Raw genomic sequence first — 21,569 nt, 5'->3', positions numbered from 1 at the left:
CATTTGTATAAAAACATTTTAGTTTGTGATTGGTTTCTCTTCCTCCCATATTTTTATTATTTAGATTTTTTTGTCTTTGTTCTTCCTTTCCACTTCCAGTAGCAGAGATCTCAATAGTATTTGTCAGCTGTATGGCTTTTTCTGGCCTTTTGCTTCCCTTCCCACATTGTTCTAGTTTAAAGCTCTTCTGATGAGTGTAGCAAGGCGACTTCCAAATACATGTTTTCCAGTCTTCGTAAGGTGCACCCCATCTCTAGCAAGTAGTCCATCGTATAGGTAATTCATTCCGTGATCCAGAAATCCAAATCCTTGTTGACGGCACCATCGACGTAGCCAGTTGTTCACCTGTAGAATCTTATTCCACCTCATTGTTCCATGGCCATCCACTGGGAGGATGGATGAGAAGACCACCTGCGCTCCCAATTCTTTCACTTTCTTGCCTAAGTCTTCAAAGTCACTGCAGATGGTTTCCAGGTCCTTTCTTGCGGTGTCATTTGTCCCCACATGTATTAGCAGGAATGGGTAGTGATCTGTAGGTCTGAAGAGTCTTGATATCCTGTCAGACACATCTTTAATTTTTGCTCCTGGAAGACAGCACATTTCTCTTGAGGTTATGTCTGGTCTGCAGATAGCGGCCTCTGTTCCTCTTAACAGGGAATCCCCCATGACCACCACTCTCCGTTTTTTCTTCACAACATTCTTCTTTCTCCATCCAGGAGGATTCTGAGGGCTTACAAGGTTATTCATTGCTGGCAAAGTCTTATCTTGCTGTATTTCTTCATGGCTCTCCTGTGTGAGAGCCTGGTACTGGTGCAGCTCTGGAGTATAATACAGGATGTAACTCAGGATCAGTACAGGATAAGTAATGTAATGTATGTACACATTGACTGCACCAGCAGAATAGTGAGTGCAGCTCTGGAGTATAATACAGGATGTAACTCAGGATCAGTACAGGATCATTAATGTAATGTATGTACACAGTGACTGCACCAGCAGAATAGTGAGTGCAGCTCTGGAGTATAATGCAGAATGTAGCTCAGGATCAGTACAGGATCAGTAATGTAATGTATGTACACAGTGACTGCACCAGCAGAATATTGAGTGCAGCTCTGGAGTATAATGCAGAATGTAGCTCAGGATCAGTACAGGATCAGTAATGTAATGTATGTACACAGTGACTGCACCAGCAGAATAGTGAGTGCAGCTCTGGAGTATAATACAGGATGTAACTCAGGATCAGTACAGGATCAGTAATGTAATGTATGTACACAGTGACTGCACCAGCAGAATAGTGAGTGCAGCTCTGGAGTATAATACAGGATGTAACTCAGGATCAGTAATGTAATGTATGTACACAGTGACTCCACCAGCAGAATAGTGAGTGCAGCTCTGGAGTATAATGCAGAATGTAGCTCAGGATCAGTATAGGATCAGTAATGTAATGTATGTACACAGTCACTGCACCAGCAGAATAGTGAGTGCAGCTCTGGAGTATAATACAGGATGTAGCTCAGGATCAGTACAGGATAAGTAATGTAATGTATGTACACAGTGACTGCACCAGCAGAATAGTGAGTGCAGCTCTGGAGTATAATACAGGATGTAACTCAGGATCAGTATAGGATCAGTAATGTAATGTATGTACACAGTGACTGCACCAGCAGAATAGTGAGTGCAGCTCTGGAGTATAATACAGGATGTAACTCAGGATCAGTACAGGATCATTAATGTAATGTATGTACACAGTGACTGCACCAGCAGAATAGTGAGTGCAGCTCTGGAGTATAATACAGGATGTAACTCAGGATCAGTACAGGATAAGTAATGTAATGATTGTACACATTGACTGCACCAGCAGAATAGTGAGTGCAGCTCTGGAGTATAATGCAGAATGTAGCTCAGGATCAGTACAGGATCAGTAATGTAATGTATGTACACAGTGACTGCACCAGCAGAATAGTGAGTGCAGCTCTGGAGTATAATACAGGATGTAACTCAGGATCAGTACAGGATCAGTAATGTAATGTATGTACACAGTGACTGCACCAGCAGAATAGTGAGTGCAGCTCTGGAGTATAATACAGGATGTAACTCAGGATCAGTAATGTAATGTATGTACACAGTGACTCCACCAGCAGAATAGTGAGTGCAGCTCTGGAGTATAATGCAGAATGTAGCTCAGGATCAGTATAGGATCAGTAATGTAATGTATGTACACAGTCACTGCACCAGCAGAATAGTGAGTGCAGCTCTGGAGTATAATACAGGATGTAGCTCAGGATCAGTACAGGATAAGTAATGTAATGTATGTACACAGTGACTGCACCAGCAGAATAGTGAGTGCAGCTCTGGAGTATAATACAGGATGTAACTCAGGATCAGTATAGGATCAGTAATGTAATGTATGTACACAGTGACTGCACCAGCAGAATAGTGAGTGCAGCTCTGGAGTATAATACAGGATGTAACTCAGGATCAGTACAGGATAAGTAATGTAATGTATGTACACAGTCACTGCACCAGCAGAATAGTGAGTGCAGCTCTGGAGTATAATGCAGAATGTAGCTCAGGATCAGTATAGGATCAGTAATGTAATGTATGTACACAGTCACTGCACCAGCAGAATAGTGAGTGCAGCTCTGGAGTATAATACAGCATGTAACTCAGGATCTGTACAGGATCAGTAATGTAATGTATGTACACAGTGACTGCACCAGCAGAATAGTGAGTGCTGCTCTGGAGTATAATACAGGATATAACTCAGGATCAGTACACGATCAGTAATGTAATGTATGTACACAGTGACTGCACCAGCAGAATAGTGAGTGCAGCTCTGGGGTATAATACAGGATGTAACTCAGGATCAGTAATGTAATGTATGTACACAGTGACTGAACCAGCAGAATAGTGAGTGCTGCTCTGGAGTATAATACAGGATGTAACTCAGGATCTGTACAGGATCAGTAATGTAATGTATGTACACAGTGACTGCACCAGCAGAATAGTGAGTGCAGCTCTGAAGTATAACACAGGATGTAACTCAGGATCAGTAATGTAATGTATGTTCACAGTGACTCCACCAGTAGAATAGTGAGTGCAGCTCTGGAGTATAATACAAGATGTAACTCAGGATCAGTACAGGATCAGTAATGTAATGTATGTACACAGTGACTGCAGCAGCAGAATAGTGAGTGCAGCTCTGGAGTATAATACAGGATGTAACTCAGGATCAGTACAGGATCAGTAATGTAATGTATGTACACAGTGACTACACCAGCAGAATAGTGAGTGCAGCTCTGGAGTATAATACAGGATGTAACTCAGGATCAGTACAGGATCAGTAATGTAATGTATGTACACAGTGACTGCACCACCAGAATAGTGAGTGCAGCTCTGGGGTATAATACAGGATGTAACTCAGGATCAGTAATGTAATGTATGTACACAGTGACTGCACCAGCAGAATAGCGAGCGCAGCTCTGGGGTATATTACAGGAGGTAACTCAGGTTCAGTACAGGATCAGTAATGTAATGTATGTACATTGACTCCACCAGCAGAATAGTGAATGCAGCTCTGGAGTATAATACAGGATGTAACTCAGGATCAGTACAGGATCAGTAATGTAATGTATGTACAGTGACTGCACCAGCAGAATAGTGAGTGCAGCTCTGAAGTATAATACAGGATGTAACTCAGGATCAGTAATGTAATGTATGTACACAGTGACTGCACCAGAAGAATAGTGAGTGCAGCTCTGGAGTATAATACAGGATGTAACTCAGGATCAGTAATGTAATGTATGTACACAGTGACTCCACCAGCAGAATAGTGAGTGCAGCTCTGGAGTATAATACAAGATGTAACTCAGGATCAGTAATGTAATGTATATACACAGTGACTGCACCAGCAGAATAGTGAGTGCAGCTCTGGAGTATAATACAAGATGTAACTCAGGATCAGTAATGTAATGTATATACACAGTGACTGCACCAGCAGAATAGTGAGTGCAGCTCTGAAGTATAATACAAGATGTAACTCAGGATCAGTACAGGATCAGTAATGTAATGTATGTACACAGTGACTGCACCAGCAGAATAGTGAGTGCAGCTCTGGAGTATAATACAGGATATAACTCAGGATCAGTACAGGATCAGTAATATAATGTATGTACACAATGACTGCACCAGCAGAATAGTGAGTGCAGCTCTGGAGTATAATACAGGATATAACTCAGGATCAGTACAGGATCAGTAATGTAATGTATGTACACAGTGACTGCACCAGCCGAATAGTGAGTGCAGCTCTGGAGTATAATACAGGATGTAACTCAGGATCAGTAATGTAATGTATGTACACAGTGACTGCACCAGCAGAATAGTGAGTGCAGCTCTGGAGTATAATACCGGATATAACTCAGGATCAGTAATGTATGTACACAGTGACTGCACCAGCAGAATAGTGAGTGCAGCTCTGGAGTATAATGCAGAATGTAGCTCAGGATCAGTATAGGATCAGTAATGTAATGTATGTACACAGTGACTGCACCAGCAGAATAGTGAGTCCAGCTCTGGAGTATAATACGGGATGTAACTCAGGATCAGTACAGGATAAGTAATGTAATGTATGTACACAGTGACTGCACTAGCAGAATAGTGAGTGCAGCTCTGGAGTATAATGCAGAATGTAGCTCAGGATCAGTACAGGATCAGTAATGTAATGTATGTACACAGTGACTGCACCAGCAGAATAGTGAGTGCAGCTCTCGAGTATAATACAGGATATAACTCAGGATCAGTAATGTATGTACACAGTGACTGCACCAGCAGAATAATGAGTGCAGCTCTGGAGTATAATGCAGAATGTAGCTCAGGATCAGTATAGGATCAGTAATGTAATGTATGTACACAGTCACTGCACCAGCAGAATAGTGAGTGCAGCTCTGGAGTATAATACAGGATGTAGCTCAGGATCAGTACAGGATAAGTAATGTAATGTATGTACACAGTGACTGCACCAGCAGAATAGTGAGTGCAGCTCTGGAGTATAATACAGGATGTAACTCAGGATCAGTATAGGATCAGTAATGTAATGTATGTACACAGTGACTGCACCAGCAGAATAGTGAGTGCATCTCTGGAGTATAATACAGGATGTAACTCAGGATCAGTACAGGATAAGTAATGTAATGTATGTACACAGTGACTGCACCAGCAGAATAGTGAGTGCAGCTCTGGAGTATAATGCAGAATGTAGCTCAGGATCAGTATAGGATCAGTAATGTAATGTATGTACACAGTCACTGCACCAGCAGAATAGTGAGTGCAGCTCTGGAGTATAATACAGGATGTAACTCAGGATCAGTATAGGATCAGTAATGTAATGTATGTACACAGTGACTGCACCAGCAGAATAGTGAGTGCATCTCTGGAGTATAATACAGGATGTAACTCAGGATCAGTACAGGATAAGTAATGTAATGTATGTACACAGTGACTCCACCAGCAGAATAGTGAGTGAAGCTCTGGAGTATAATGCAGAATGTAGCTCAGGATCAGTATAGGATCAGTAATGTAATGTATGTACACAGTCACTGCACCAGCAGAATAGTGAGTGCAGCTCTGGAGTATAATACAGGATGTAGCTCAGGATCAGTACAGGATAAGTAATGTAATGTATGTACACAGTGACTGCACCAGCAGAATAGTGAGTGCAGCTCTGGAGTATAATACAGGATGTAACTCAGGATCAGTATAGGATCAGTAATGTAATGTATGTACACAGTGACTGCACCAGCAGAATAGTGAGTGCAGCTCTGGAGTATAATACAGGATGTAACTCAGGATCAGTACAGGATAAGTAATGTAATGTATGTACACAGTCACTGCACCAGCAGAATAGTGAGTGCAGCTCTGGAGTATAATGCAGAATGTAGCTCAGGATCAGTATAGGATCAGTAATGTAATGTATGTACACAGTCACTGCACCAGCAGAATAGTGAGTGCAGCTCTGGAGTATAATACAGCATGTAACTCAGGATCTGTACAGGATCAGTAATGTAATGTATGTACACAGTGACTGCACCAGCAGAATAGTGAGTGCTGCTCTGGAGTATAATACACGATATAACTCAGGATCAGTACACGATCAGTAATGTAATGTATGTACACAGTGACTGCACCAGCAGAATAGTGAGTGCAGCTCTGGGGTATAATACAGGATGTAACTCAGGATCAGTAATGTAATGTATGTACACAGTGACTGAACCAGCAGAATAGTGAGTGCTGCTCTGGAGTATAATACAGGATGTAACTCAGGATCTGTACAGGATCAGTAATGTAATGTATGTACACAGTGACTGCACCAGCAGAATAGTGAGTGCAGCTCTGAAGTATAACACAGGATGTAACTCAGGATCAGTAATGTAATGTATGTTCACAGTGACTCCACCAGTAGAATAGTGAGTGCAGCTCTGGAGTATAATACAAGATGTAACTCAGGATCAGTACAGGATCAGTAATGTAATGTATGTACACAGTGACTGCAGCAGCAGAATAGTGAGTGCAGCTCTGGAGTATAATACAGGATGTAACTCAGGATCAGTACAGGATCAGTAATGTAATGTATGTACACAGTGACTACACCAGCAGAATAGTGAGTGCAGCTCTGAAGTATAATACAGGATGTAACTCAGGATCAGTACAGGATCAGTAATGTAATGTATGTACACAGTGACTGCACCACCAGAATAGTGAGTGCAGCTCTGGGGTATAATACAGGATGTAACTCAGGATCAGTAATGTAATGTATGTACACAGTGACTGCACCAGCAGAATAGCGAGCGCAGCTCTGGGGTATATTACAGGAGGTAACTCAGGTTCAGTACAGGATCAGTAATGTAATGTATGTACATTGACTCCACCAGCAGAATAGTGAATGCAGCTCTGGAGTATAATACAGGATGTAACTCAGGATCAGTACAGGATCAGTAATGTAATGTATGTACAGTGACTGCACCAGCAGAATAGTGAGTGCAGCTCTGAAGTATAATACAGGATGTAACTCAGGATCAGTAATGTAATGTATGTACACAGTGACTGCACCAGAAGAATAGTGAGTGCAGCTCTGGAGTATAATACAGGATGTAACTCAGGATCAGTAATGTAATGTATGTACACAGTGACTCCACCAGCAGAATAGTGAGTGCAGCTCTGGAGTATAATACAGGATATAACTCAGGATCAGTACAGGATCAGTAATATAATGTATGTACACAATGACTGCACCAGCAGAATAGTGAGTGCAGCTCTGGAGTATAATACAGGATATAACTCAGGATCAGTACAGGATCAGTAATGTAATGTATGTACACAGTGACTGCACCAGCCGAATAGTGAGTGCAGCTCTGGAGTATAATACAGGATGTAACTCAGGATCAGTAATGTAATGTATGTACACAGTGACTGCACCAGCAGAATAGTGAGTGCAGCTCTGGAGTATAATACCGGATATAACTCAGGATCAGTAATGTATGTACACAGTGACTGCACCAGCAGAATAGTGAGTGCAGCTCTGGAGTATAATGCAGAATGTAGCTCAGGATCAGTATAGGATCAGTAATGTAATGTATGTACACAGTGACTGCACCAGCAGAATAGTGAGTCCAGCTCTGGAGTATAATACGGGATGTAACTCAGGATCAGTACAGGATAAGTAATGTAATGTATGTACACAGTGACTGCACTAGCAGAATAGTGAGTGCAGCTCTGGAGTATAATGCAGAATGTAGCTCAGGATCAGTACAGGATCAGTAATGTAATGTATGTACACAGTGACTGCACCAGCAGAATAGTGAGTGCAGCTCTCGAGTATAATACAGGATATAACTCAGGATCAGTAATGTATGTACACAGTGACTGCACCAGCAGAATAATGAGTGCAGCTCTGGAGTATAATGCAGAATGTAGCTCAGGATCAGTATAGGATCAGTAATGTAATGTATGTACACAGTCACTGCACCAGCAGAATAGTGAGTGCAGCTCTGGAGTATAATACAGGATGTAGCTCAGGATCAGTACAGGATAAGTAATGTAATGTATGTACACAGTGACTGCACCAGCAGAATAGTGAGTGCAGCTCTGGAGTATAATACAGGATGTAACTCAGGATCAGTATAGGATCAGTAATGTAATGTATGTACACAGTGACTGCACCAGCAGAATAGTGAGTGCATCTCTGGAGTATAATACAGGATGTAACTCAGGATCAGTACAGGATAAGTAATGTAATGTATGTACACAGTGACTGCACCAGCAGAATAGTGAGTGCAGCTCTGGAGTATAATACAGGATGTAACTCAGGATCAGTACAGGATAAGTAATGTAATGTATGTACACAGTCACTGCACCAGCAGAATAGTGAGTGCAGCTCTGGAGTATAATGCAGAATGTAGCTCAGGATCAGTATAGGGTCAGTAATGTAATGTATGTACACAGTCACTGCACCAGCAGAATAGTGAGTGCAGCTCTGGAGTATAATACAGGATGTAACTCAGGATCAGTACAGGATCAGTAATGTAATGTATGTACACAGTGACTGCACCAGCAGAATAGTGAGTGCAGCTCTGGAGTATAATACAGGATGTAACTCAGGATCAGTACAGGATCAGTAATATAATGTATGTACACAATGACTGCACCAGCAGAATAGTGAGTGCAGCTCTGGAGGATAATACAGGATGTAACTCAGGATCAGTACAGGATCAGTAATGTAATGTATTGTAGTGATTTTATGTAGATTATATATATGCAATCACAGTTGCTCCTTCAGCTTTATTTTTTGACTTCTTTGTACATTTTATGTTAAACATAAACTTTTTTGTGAATATTACGTTTCCTTCCGGAGCCTCCATTACATTCTCCTCTCGCCGTCCTTCACTTTCCCCTGCAGTATAGACTGTATCCTCTATATTCTGTGTCATGTGTGTTTTCCGGTCTGCCCTGTCGGCCATTAGTAGACGGCAGCGGTGGGTTGTGGACCCTCATGTACATTACGATGCAGGAGACTCTCTGGATACAATGGCGGCAGCTTCGCCCTCACCTGGCGCCTGTTACCACTTAATTACCTGCTCAGTCTCGTTCTCCAGGAATCACTATCGTTCTATTAATTACTATTTAATGATGTCCCTTATTACAACCTCTCTTCATTCTCCAGTGATTTTGTGTCTGAAGAGCATCTCAATTGTTCATTTTGTTGCTGTTTTTTCAGCATTTTTGTCCCGTTTGTTCCTCATCCGCAGCCTGTGACCGGTGTCTGCCGGATAATATTGTCGCAATGGATTTATTCCATGATATAATGCTGCAGATTGTGATACCGCACTATGTCAGCTCTGAACGGGTCAGGTCACAGTTTGCCATTGACTACTGTGGTGCAACAATGTAGCATCATGTAATCTGATTGTGTAGTACTGTGTAGTCAAGCACAAAACTTCTGTTCTTTGGGGGGATCCTGCTCTTATACTGTGATACTTTCAGTCTGTGACTTCGCAAAGAACAACACTCTTTTCTTCTAAAATCCTCTGTGCTGCTGTGACACCCTGTTCCTTCCACTCGGTAGCTCTCAGCCTGTGTCTTCCTACTTGTGCTAATTTCTCGATAAGTGCCTCCCATAAAATCTGGAGATTTCTGCCCTGAAATACTCTGTGCTGCTGGGAGACCTTGTTCCTCGTACTATATCCTTTTCTCCTTTGTATTCATCCCTATCATCTCACCTGGGCTCTCTAGCATCATCACAATTCAACAGATCACTGCCTCCCTCAATATCATCACACCTCTCCTAAAATACTCTGTGCTGCTGGTTACATCTTCTCAGTCCTCAGTGATCTCCCACTTGTCCTCATTCCCTTCCTGACATCATGCCTGGCCACGTGCAGGTCTGTCCTCATTAGCAGCATTAGTGCATCCCACAAGCTCTGCACAATCCTCACCTGAAATACTCTGTGCTGCCAGGGACTCTGTAACAGCCAGGCTATAACCTCTATACTGTTTTCATTCCCATCTTTTTACCATGGCATTTCCCCCTGTTATATGCCCTCTTCAAAATCAGAACACTTCTCTCCTAAAATACTCTGTGCTGCTGGTTAACTCTGCTGGGTATACGATGATCTCCTATTTCTCTCCATATCTTGCCTCCCATGATGACTCACCACATACAGCCCTGTCCTCAATAACAGCAGAGTGTAGATCTCTCCTTAGATACTCTGTGCTGCTGCTCTCACTCTGAATGAATAGCAAAAGTCTTCTTCTGCCAGCTTGGTTGCACAATATGTCATATCCTTCACAAGTCACAGACTAAAGGTTCTATGAACCGAAACATTGCCATTTGGGCTTAATAAAGTCTTTTTTTTTCAAAATCTTTTGATATTGAAGTGCTGCCTTCCTTTTATATTAACCTTCACCATTCACAGATATCTACTTCCAAACTGTCACGTAAGACTGATCTATCTATTATCTATCTATGTTTTATCTATCTATGTATTATCTATCTATTATCTATCTATTATCTGTATATCTATTATCTATCTATTATCTATCTATTATCTGTCTATTATCTATCTATCTATCATCTATCTGTCTATCATCTATTATTTATCTATTATCTATCTATCTATCTATCTATATACAGTACAGACCAAAAGTTTGGACACACCTTCTCATTTAAAGATTTTTCTGTATTTTCATGACTATGACAATTGTACATTCACACTGAAGGCATCAAAACTATGAATTACCACATGTGGAATTATATACTTAACAAAAAAGTGTGAAACAACTGAAAATATGTCTTATATTCTAGGTTCTTCAGAGTAGCCACCTTTTGCTCTGATGACTGCTTTGCACACTCTTGGCATTCTCTTGATGAGCTTCAAGAGGTAGTCACCGGAAATGGTCTTCCAACAATCTTGAAGGAGTTCCCAGAGATGCTTAGCACTTGTTGGCCCTTTTGCCTTCACTCTGCGGTCCAGCTCACCCCAAACCATCTCGATTGGGTTCAGGTCTGGTGACTGTGGAGGTCAGGTCATCTGGTGTAGCCCCCCATCACTCTCCTTTTGGTCAAATAGCCCTTACACAGCCTGGAGGTGTGTTTGGGGTCATTGTCCTGCTGAAAAATAAATGATGGTCCAACTAAACGCAAACCGGATGGAATAGCATGCCGCTGCAAGATGCTGTGGTAGCCATGCTGGTTCAGAATGCCTTCAATTTTGAATAAATCCCCAACAGTGTCACCAGCAAAGCACCCCCACACCATCACACCTCCTCCTCCATGCTTCACGGTGGGAACCAGGCATGTAGAGTCCATCCGTTCACCTTTTCTGCGTCGCACAAAGACACGGTGGTTGGAACCAAAGATCTCAAATTTAGACTCATCAGACCAAAGCACAGATTTCCACTGGTATAATGTCCATTCCTTGTGTTCTTTAGCCCAAACAAGTCTCTTCTGCTTGTTGCCTGTCCTTAGCAGTGGTTTCCTAGCAGCTATTTTACTATGAAGGCCTGCTGCACAAAGTCTCCTCTTAACAGTTGTTGAAGAGATGTGTCTGCTGCTAGAACTCTGTGTGGCATTGACCTGGTCTCTAATCTGAGCTGCTGTTAACCTGCGATTTCTGAGACTGGTGACTCGGATAAACTTATCCTCAGAAGCAGAGGTGACTCTTGGTCTTCCTTTCCTGGGGCGGTCCTCATGTGAGCCAGTTTCTTTGTAGCACTTGATGGTTTTTGCAACTGCACTTGGGGACACTTTCAAAGTTTGCCCAATTTTTCAGACTGACTGACCTTCATTTCTTAAAGTAATGATGGCCACTCGTTTTTCTTAACTTAGCTGCTTTTTTCTTGCCATAATACAAAATCTAACAGTCTATTCAGTAGGACTATCAGCTGTGTATACACCTGACTTCTGCACAACACAACTGATGGTCCCAACCCCATTTATAAGGCAGAAATCCCACTTATTAAACCTAACAGGGCACACCTGTGAAGTGAAAACCATTTCCGATGACTACCTCTTGAAGCTCATCAAGAGAATGCCAAGAGTGTGCAAAGCAGTCATCAAAGCAAAAGGTGGCTACTTTGAAGAACCTAGAATATAAGAGATATTTTCAGTTGTTTCACACTTTTTTGTTAAGTATATAATTCCACATGTGTTAATTCATAGTTTTGATGCCTTCAGTGTGAATGTACAATTTTCATAGTCATGAAAATACTGAAACATCTTTAAATAAGAAGGTGTGTCCAAACTTTTGGTCTGTATGTTATCTATCTATTATCTATCATCTATCTATCATCTATCTATTATGTATCTATCTAATCTTATTTGGTCATCCTCTGACCAGCCTGTGCTTCCTAACCTCCTAATCTGGCACCTGTAGTCCCTCCAGCAGAGGCATAGCTTGTGTCACAGGGGCAGTTATGGCGATGGTCATCAGTCTGAACACTTGTCATCTGCTCTGTTGTTCTGATCAGTGATGTAGCTATAAAATCCTAGACCTAAGCATAAAATCTAAATAAGATTCTTAAAATTAAAAAGAAAACCTCATGATTTCATGGTACTCTGTGGGGAGATGTGTATGACATATGTTGTTAATACATGTGGATATCCAGTAGTTCTTATGTCTATGAGGGTTTTGCTACATGTAACAATAATGTTTTGATTATGGTGGGGGATTCTGCTGCTGGGTTTTCCCACCATTAGCTGCTATACTCAGAAGAAGTAGAATAAAAGTTATTTTAGCCTATAGTAAAGGAGTATTACATGATGCCTATAGAAATCAATAGCCTCCACATCGGGAATCGATGATATTACTTTACGGTTTATTTTTTTGTGTATTTATTAAATGTGAAATGACTTCTCAGCTTCTTGAGCTTCGGTAGATCTGTTTTTGCACCATGTCCATATGATATCGAATACATGATCTCCAGCTAGCTCTGTATGTCTCGTACCTGTCCTGACCTAACTGTCTGTTCTGTGTGTGACTGTGATACATTTACATTCCATATTTACCTAGAACATATCTGACTTAATTCTAGGTCCCTACCAGCCATAAGAAAGAAGGTGTCTATGACGTGCCAAAAAGTCAGCCGATAAGTGTACGTATCATTTCTTATCTTAAGCCATTTTTATTGATGTTTGCATCTATAAAAAGATTTTCCTGTGTTCAGCTTTAATATAATACAGGGGGGAGGGGGATCTTTTTGGCCTCTGTGTAGTTTGGGCACATTAGTTACTGTACTCTATGGGCCGGGGAGGGGATTACTACCTGCATGGACTTCTCCTTTCATATTTGCTACATCACCTCACCCTGGGTGTGACTGCCAAGACCATTAACTAGTAACTTTCCATTATTTTGTTTAAAGATTTTTTTTTTCTAAGCTTTTTAAAAACAGCGCCACACCTGTCTACATGGCAGATCAGCCTCATTGGCTTTAAAAGAAATGAACTGCAATACCAGACACGGCCTGTTGATAAGAGTGGCGCTGTTTCAGTTTTAAAGAATTGCCCTTGATAGCTGACTGCCTGGTAGACGGTGAGGACTTGTTATGTTTTTCTATTCTTTTCTTTCTTTTGTATTATTATTGTTATTATTTCTTCAGTCTGTCTTATGTAATTGTCTTTATAATTGTGTTTTTGAGGGTTATTGTTCTAGTCTGTATATATATATATATATATATATATATATATATATATATATATATATATATATATATATATATATGTAAGTCAATCTTATTAAAAAAGCAAACTAATGATCACATGGGCAGGTCATTTTCTACCCTTACATCAGCACACTTCTCTCCTGAAATACTCTGTTCTGCTGATGAGAACTTTGCACCTTCTGCGTTTAAAATCTTTGCATACATTGTGCTTCTTCCATCATTCCAATGCAAGTCTGTGGGAAAAATGTGCACATAAAACTCAGCGTACCCACAAGAGAAATTGACATGTTGTGGATCTGAAACACGCACCGCAGATCAGTTTACTCCGAGCCAAAATAAAAAAGCACAGTGGGCAGGAAATTCCTATAAATCCCATCCACTTGGCTGGAACTGTAAGGTCAAATTCCCACAATGAGTTTTTGGTGAGTTTTTGACGCTGCATATTTTTTAAGAAATACAAGTAACCTATATTACTTAATGGGTGCAGCAATACTGCAGAAAATCTGCAACCTCAAAAGCTCACCAAAATCTCATTGGGGGAACGTAGCCTAAGGCTATGTTCACACACGTTGTGTTTTTTTTTTCTGCTGCTAACTCTTCTCTGGCAGGAAAACAGCTGAGTTAAAAACGCAGGTTTTGGTGCGTTTTTTGTTACTTTTTTGCTGTGTTTTTTTTACCCTAACCCATTACTTCCTATGGGTGAAAAAACGCTGCAAAAACGCAGGTGCGTTTTCTGCTGCAAAAATGCTGAAAGAAGTGACATGCTCTTTTTTTGTCCAAAAACACAACCAAGTCACAAAATATGCAGCAACAAAAAAAACCAACTTGTGTGAACAGAGAATTCTGGTTTCTCATAGACTTTGCTGGTACTGCTAAACGCAGCTGAAAATTTGCATTAAAATCTGCAGCAAAGTACGCTGCAAAACCCAACGTGTATGAACATAGCCTTAGATGCTGTGTTGTTGATGCAGCAAAACTACGCAGCGTCAAAAACTCACCAAAAACTCATCATTGGTAAACAGCCTTGTTATACTCAACCACCATTCTTTTATCTGGGGGAGACTGGTTGTATCTTACAACACCCAGATTTTACCAACACTTTGTAGACTTTTATATGAACCAATCGCGGCCGTTAAACGACCTCTGATCGGCTGCATTTTTGACTTACTGGCCTGTATAGATTTCCCGATTAATATTTTCCGTGCACAGAACGATCGCATGTAAGATAATTGTGCGTGCATAGAATACCACGTCATCCGCAGCACACGTCACGTATGCACGATCCGCTGCCGATTTTTATATGAGCACTCGGCCATATCATATGCATATGCCCACCTTACATTTAAGGTTCCCCCATATACATTAGGTAAAATACCGTACCAAAGCACCTTACATTATCCATGAATGCTCGGTCCAGTCGAGTGTTTGCGTGAATGGAGAATTCAGGAGAGAAAACTTTTAGCTGATTGTGTTATCTAAGGAGTGTAGTCAAATGAATGATTATTTATTTTATTCTGCTTATATATAGTTCCATTAATTCCACAACGCTCTACAAACATCATCACTGTCCCCATTGGGGCTCACAATCTATATTCCCTATCAGTATGTCTTTGGAGTGTGGGAGGAAACCGGAGAACCCGAAGGAAACCCACACAAACACAGGGAGAACATACAAACACCTTGCAGAACCATAGGTTGATTTCTGAATATCAGTCGGATGCAGAACCCGTCACATTGTAGTTATTGCCAGGGCTGGTGGATGAGCCGCTTCTGTGCGTCATCAGCCTATAAAAAAATGTTCCAACAGATGCGCAAATCATCTGACCATAACGCTTAATAGCGAGAATTCCCATTTACATTTATGGCAACAAATGTTTCTTCATTCCGATACAAATCTGTTTTATGGCTTTGACATTTTATCAGCCACATTCACAAATTACTCCCATAAAATAGGTGTGAGAGTAGAGTACGGACAGGGGTTGTCCTCCATAGTTACATCACATATTATACTCCAGACACAACCAGAGCTGCATTCACAGTTTTGCAGATGGACATAGCTTTAGTGATCAATCCACTAAAGGAACTTTTTTCCCGCCAGGTTATTTAGACACAGGACTAGGATAGAAGCTGAGTCTTTGCCTTGATTGATGGTAATAAATGCTTTTTGATGTACAGAACTGCTGGATTTTCATTTACACCCTCCATGAATTTTCAATGATACTAGGCAAATAGGAATCATAAATTTTATCAGCTTCAGAATTCTACATGCAGCTCTGGATGTGATTGGAGTATAAGACAATGGAACTCATGATTCATACCAGAGACAAATATTTACATTTTATGCAAATATAAAGAATAATTTCACTTTCAATATTAACAGATATTTTTTAGTTGTATTACACATAACTATATTATTTCAGTAATGCTTTCCAGGATTTAAAGGGAGAGTATTATCCGAGACCGCTGCTTTTAGAATGTGTCCCTCAGGAAATCACCTGATCAAACCAGGTCTTGCTCCAGACACCCCTGACCAGTGATGTAACTAGTGTCTGATGGGCCCAGTGCAAAATTTGGACCTGACCTGCATGTTTGTCAGATGTATGTACCGTTGTAGTGTTCTAGATCCTATAAAGATGTATATGTGTTTACCCTATCATGTAATAATGTCCCCCATCCTGTTATAATGTCCTCCATCCAGGCCCCTTCTAATAAAAAATGTCCCCCATCCTGGGCCCTTTCTATGTATATTGTCCTCCATCCTGAACATTTTCCTGGTATATTGTCCCCCATCCTGAGTCCCTTCCAGTAATATATATATCCCTCATCCAGTAATAATATCCTCAATCCTGGGCCCCTTCCAGTAATATATGTCCCCCATCCTGGTATAATGTCCCAAATCCTTGGCCCCTTCCAGTAATATATGTCTCCCGTCCCGATATTATGCCCACCATCCTGGCCCCTTCCAGTTATATATGTCTCCCATCCTGATATAATGTCCCCCACCCTAGGCCCCTTCCAGTAATATATGTCCCCCATACTGATATAATGCCCCCCATCCTGGGCCCCTTCCTTGTATAATGTCCCCAATCCTCGGCCCCTTCCAGTAATATATGTCTCCCATTCTGGTATAATGTCCCCCATCCTGGGCCCCTTCCAGTAATATATATTCCCCATCAGGGCCGGCTCCGGGTTTTTCTGGGCCCCGGGCGAAAGAGTCTCAGTGGGCCCCTTTAATACATACCAGGATTCATGATGCACAGATACCGCAGAGAAATACACAGCATATATAGTACAATGAAAAAGATTTCACTTCTTACATTACATGAGTGATATCTATTGTAAATTCCACAATAGCTCAGAAACCGGCGAATCGCTCCACACAGTATACTGGCCCCCATATAAGGCTCCATACGGAATACTGGCCCCCATATAAGGCTCCATACGGAATACTGGCCCCCATATAAGGCCCCATACGGAATACTGGCCCCCATATAAGGCTCCATACGGAATACTGGCCCCCATATAAGGCCCCATACGGAATACTGGCCCCCATACGGAATACTGGCCCCCATATAAGGCCCCATACGGAATACTGGCCCCTATATAAGGCCCCATACGGAATACTGGTCCCCATATAAGGCTCCATACGGAATACTGGCCCCCATATAAGGCTCCATACGGAATACTGGCCCCCATATAAGGCCCCATACGGAATACTGGCCCCCATACGGAATACTGGCCCCTATATAAGGCCCCATACGGAATACTGGCCCCCATATAACGCTCCATACGGAATACTGGCCCCCATATAAGGCTCCATACGGAATACTGGCCCCCATATAAGGCTCCATACGGAATACTGGCCCCCATATAAGGCTCCATACGGAATACTGGCCCCAGCGGGGTGCGCGACCGCCAGTGGGCCCCCCTGCCTGCTCAGGGCCCTGGCACTTGCCCTGGTGCGCCGGGTGCTGACGCCGGCCCTGTTCCCCATACTGATATTATGTCCCCATCCTGGGCCCCTTCCAGTAATTTATGTCCCTCATCCTGGTATAATGTCCCAAATCCTGGGCCCCTTCCAGTAATATATGTCCCCAATCCTGATATAATGTCCCCCATCCTGGGCCCCTTCCAGTAATATATATTCCCCATACTGATATTATGTCCCCATCCTGGGCCCCTTCCAGTAATTTATGTCCCTCATCCTGGTATAAGGGTCATTTGGATGTCTTTGGTTGTCATTAAGATTTAAAAATAGAAATCACAGTAGTTTGACAATAAGTGGCTTCACCCAACCAATAACCATGAGTGGAGGAAAAGTTTTTTTGTGATCATTCATATTCTCTGAAACAAGGCCAAGAAAGGAAAAATTCTGCCGGGGTATGTAAACTTTTGAGCTTAACTGTATATCCCCCATCCTAGTATAACGTCCTTCATCCTGGGCCCCTTCCTTGCATAATGTCCCCAATCTTGGGCCCCTTCCACTAATTTATATCCCCCATCCTGGTATAACGTCCTTCATCCTGGGCCCCTTCCTTATATAATGTCCCCCATCCTTGTCCCCTTCCAGTAATATATGTTCCCCATCCTGGGCCCCTTCCATTAATATATATATCCCCATCCTGGTATAACGTCCCTCATCCTGGGCCCCTTCCAGTAATAATTTCCCTGTTCTGCGTCCCTTCTCCAACAAATATAAGAAAAAATAAACGATTCTACTCCCCTTCCCCCGCTCCCACGACAGCAGCTGAATTCAGCATGCACGCGTCGGGCAGCGCATGATGTTACAGACAGGCGCCTCCAGTGACTTGCGCACTGAGGTCAGCTGCCAGCTTCTGATTGGCCAGCGGTGTGTATAGCAGTGCAGGAACCAGCAGGTCTCTGCACCGCGATACTTTTCAGCTGAATGTGCATCCTCGGACACACATCCAGCTGAAATAGCTACTGGTGCCGGTGGGCCCCCTCCAGCATGGGCCTGGTGGGCTCCCTCCAGCATGGGCCCGGTGGGCTCCCTCCAGCATGGGCCCGGTCACAGTCACACTCTACACTTCAAACAACAATGGACCTTGCTGTCAGACGGGTATTTCCCTTTGTTTGTTCATGAGACAAGGAGTGTCCCTTTAAGCAGTAGCAGTTGGCACTGGGTGACACGTCATCCAATCCTCTTATAAGCTCAGGTATCTCTTGTGAAGATGACTCAATCAGTCCATGTCTTTCTTTATATGAATCCGCAGCTCCACAAGTCTCCATCTTGCACCTCCCACTGCTTCATGACTGACACAAGGTTTTCCTTCACTAGCGCTTGACGTTATACAGCCAGTGAGCTGTCAATCAAGCAGCAGTTGAAGGTGCAAGGGGAGGACTTGAGCTGGGGAGGCTGAAACTCGGGAAGTGCTCTGTTACACCCAGAGCACTTGCAACCTCATTTGCATATTGATAACATTGTGGATGGATTATGGAGCCACGAAATTTATAAAGAAAAGGAATGGCTTGACTTATCTTGACAAGTGCTACCTGGCCATATAAGCGGGTTGGGGTGTGCAGCCTGGTGAGACTTTCCCTTTAAGGTTTTGGCACGCTGCTGAGAAGATGAGGTCGGTACAGTAATGGCTTTTTGTGCAGAGCAGCAGTAATACTCTGCATATCATTGGCCTTAATGAAAGCATTAATCATACGTGGTGACGTCTGCACTACGGATTCACAGTAAATCTATAAATCTTCCATGTCAGATGCGATCAGTCTCTGGACTGTAATTGCGGCATAAGACACAGGACAACATTTATGGATTAGGATATTTTGAAAACTCCCAATATGTGCAGCCATGGAAGCTGACACACTGAAGCAAAGTCTATGGGTGCGTGTGAAACATCGGACTGCACTCGGATGTCATCTGAGTGCAGTGTGATTACCGATCATGCCGGCAATGGAGAAGATGGAGAAATTACTTTCTCTGTCTCCTCTGCACCTGTTCTCAGATTCTTTCATGCGAGACAATCAGTGCACTGACACTCAGATCAAATTCTGAGTTTGATCTGAGAGTATTTGCATAATTGGCCCCCGATGAGAGAATTGACAGCCGTGTGACCCCGGCCTAAAAGTCCAAGTGTATTTGGTCTCCGCTCACCCTACTTCACTGACAGTTGCAGCTTGTACTGAGCAATGTGAGATCTCAGTAGCAGCAGGGAGGAGGGTCACTGAGGAGCTGTCAGTCTGAGGTGGTGAGTGTTGATTTGGTATAAAGATTCATAAAGGATGATATAGTCCTTCTGATATGGATTTACACAGGCACTGATCACATGTACAGATGTCATATGTTTGTATTGTATCCAGTATTTAAAAGAACTGTATCCACTACAAATGGAGCAATAACGGAGGCCACTTTGGTTTCCGTTTTGCACCTGTTTTGTTCAGTTTGTAACAAATCCATTTTCACTAGAGGGTTTTCCGATCAGCTCTATTGTTCTGGGCAGGTGCATTACTTAAAAAATGGATCCGTTAACATTTGACATCACAGATGACGATCCATTATGATCCATTTCCCATAGACTTCTATGTTAAATAATCAGATCCAGTTCTCCATGTTTTGGGCCGGACAAAACAGTTGTGCAGCAGCTTAAAAAAAAAAATGGATTGCCTCTTGATAGTAGTAAAAAAAGGCATTTTTGTCCCCATTCATATGAATGGAACCTAGATAGATAGATCATAGATAAATAGATAGATAATAGATAGATATATGATAGATAGATAATAGATAGATCATAGATAGATAGATAATACATAGAAGATGATAGATAGATAGATAGATAGATAATGATAGATAAATAGGTAATAGATAATAGATAGATTAATTGATAAATATAATATATATATCATAGATAGATAGATAGATATGAGATAGATAGATATTGTAACAGTCACTGGTATGATCTATGAGGGGAGGTATGTGTCGCACAGGTTGCTAGCTTGTGTGAACTGAAACCGATGGACTTTCTGCCAGCATGTTATATGCTGGTGGGTTAACTCACTTAAAGGGGGTGGTTTTAGGGGAATGACATAGAGATGAGAGGGAAGTCATTCCCCATACCTCCACTACAGGGTGGGGCTGAGCAACGTTTAAATGTTCAGTCCTGTTTTTTTTTCTCTGAGTTGTGTTTGGAGAGGCAAGGTCTCCAGACTGGACAGCCATAGCTCAGGAGGGAGCTGAAGGCTGGACATAGCCTGTGTGGGCGACCCGTACACACATATACGGACTGTGCTATAGTTTATCTTTTGTTTTGTTGTTTTGCCAGTAAGGCTGTGTTTATTTTGCTGGAGTGCCGAGCTTTATGCTGTTAATAAAGCCTGCAAAGAAAACCTGGGTTCCAGAGACTACTTCCGGAAGTGGGCGAGTGAGTCGTCCTACCACAGTTGGTGTGAGAGTGCGTGCAAGATTCCAGGAACACGTGTACCTGCCACAGAGACCGGTGGATGTCCTGGGTGAAGGCCGCCAGCCAGAGAAGTCTGGCAGCATGGAGGAGCTCATTAAGCACCTGGTGCAGAGCCAACAACAGATGCACCAGCAGCACCAGGAGACAACCAAACTGTTGCTGCAACAAATCCAGTTGCAGCAAAAGTTGCAGCAACAGCACCAGCAGGAGCAACGAAAGCACCAGCAGGAGCATCAACAGCTGATACAGTTTCTGGCAGACACCATCCAGAGCAACCGCCCCACCCCCAGGGCCGACTGATGACTCCCACGTCAGGAAGACGGTAAGATGGACCTTGCAGAAGATGACCCCCGGGGATGATGTAGAAGCCTTTCTGACAATCTTTGAGAGGATGGCTGATCGGGAGAGACTTCCACCAGAACAGTGGGCAGAGGT

General features: G+C 42.4%; 1 protein-coding gene across 12 annotated transcripts in view; it reads left to right on the top strand.

The window, feature by feature from the left end:
- The window catches only part of DAB1 (DAB adaptor protein 1), a 1,162,683-nt gene that overhangs the window by 1,091,491 nt on the left and 49,623 nt on the right, over positions 1–21,569 (top strand). For 11 of the 12 annotated variants that reach the window (XM_073643725.1, XM_073643713.1, XM_073643715.1 and 8 more), the window contains one exon: positions 13,081–13,140. The exons of the other annotated variant lie outside the window; for it this stretch is intronic. In XM_073643725.1, coding sequence (XP_073499826.1) covers positions 13,081–13,140 — 60 coding nt within the window. The remainder of the gene's footprint in view (positions 1–13,080; positions 13,141–21,569) is intronic. 12 annotated transcript variants of the gene reach the window in all.

This window comes from Phyllobates terribilis, unplaced genomic scaffold (genome assembly GCF_046119375.1).
Source record: "Phyllobates terribilis strain yellow unplaced genomic scaffold, ASM4611937v1 Scaffold_8__6_contigs__length_399053987, whole genome shotgun sequence".
NCBI classification, from domain to species: domain Eukaryota; kingdom Metazoa; phylum Chordata; class Amphibia; order Anura; family Dendrobatidae; genus Phyllobates; species Phyllobates terribilis.
Note: the sequence above shows the minus strand (reverse complement) of the source record. Positions and strands in the feature narration are given on the sequence as shown.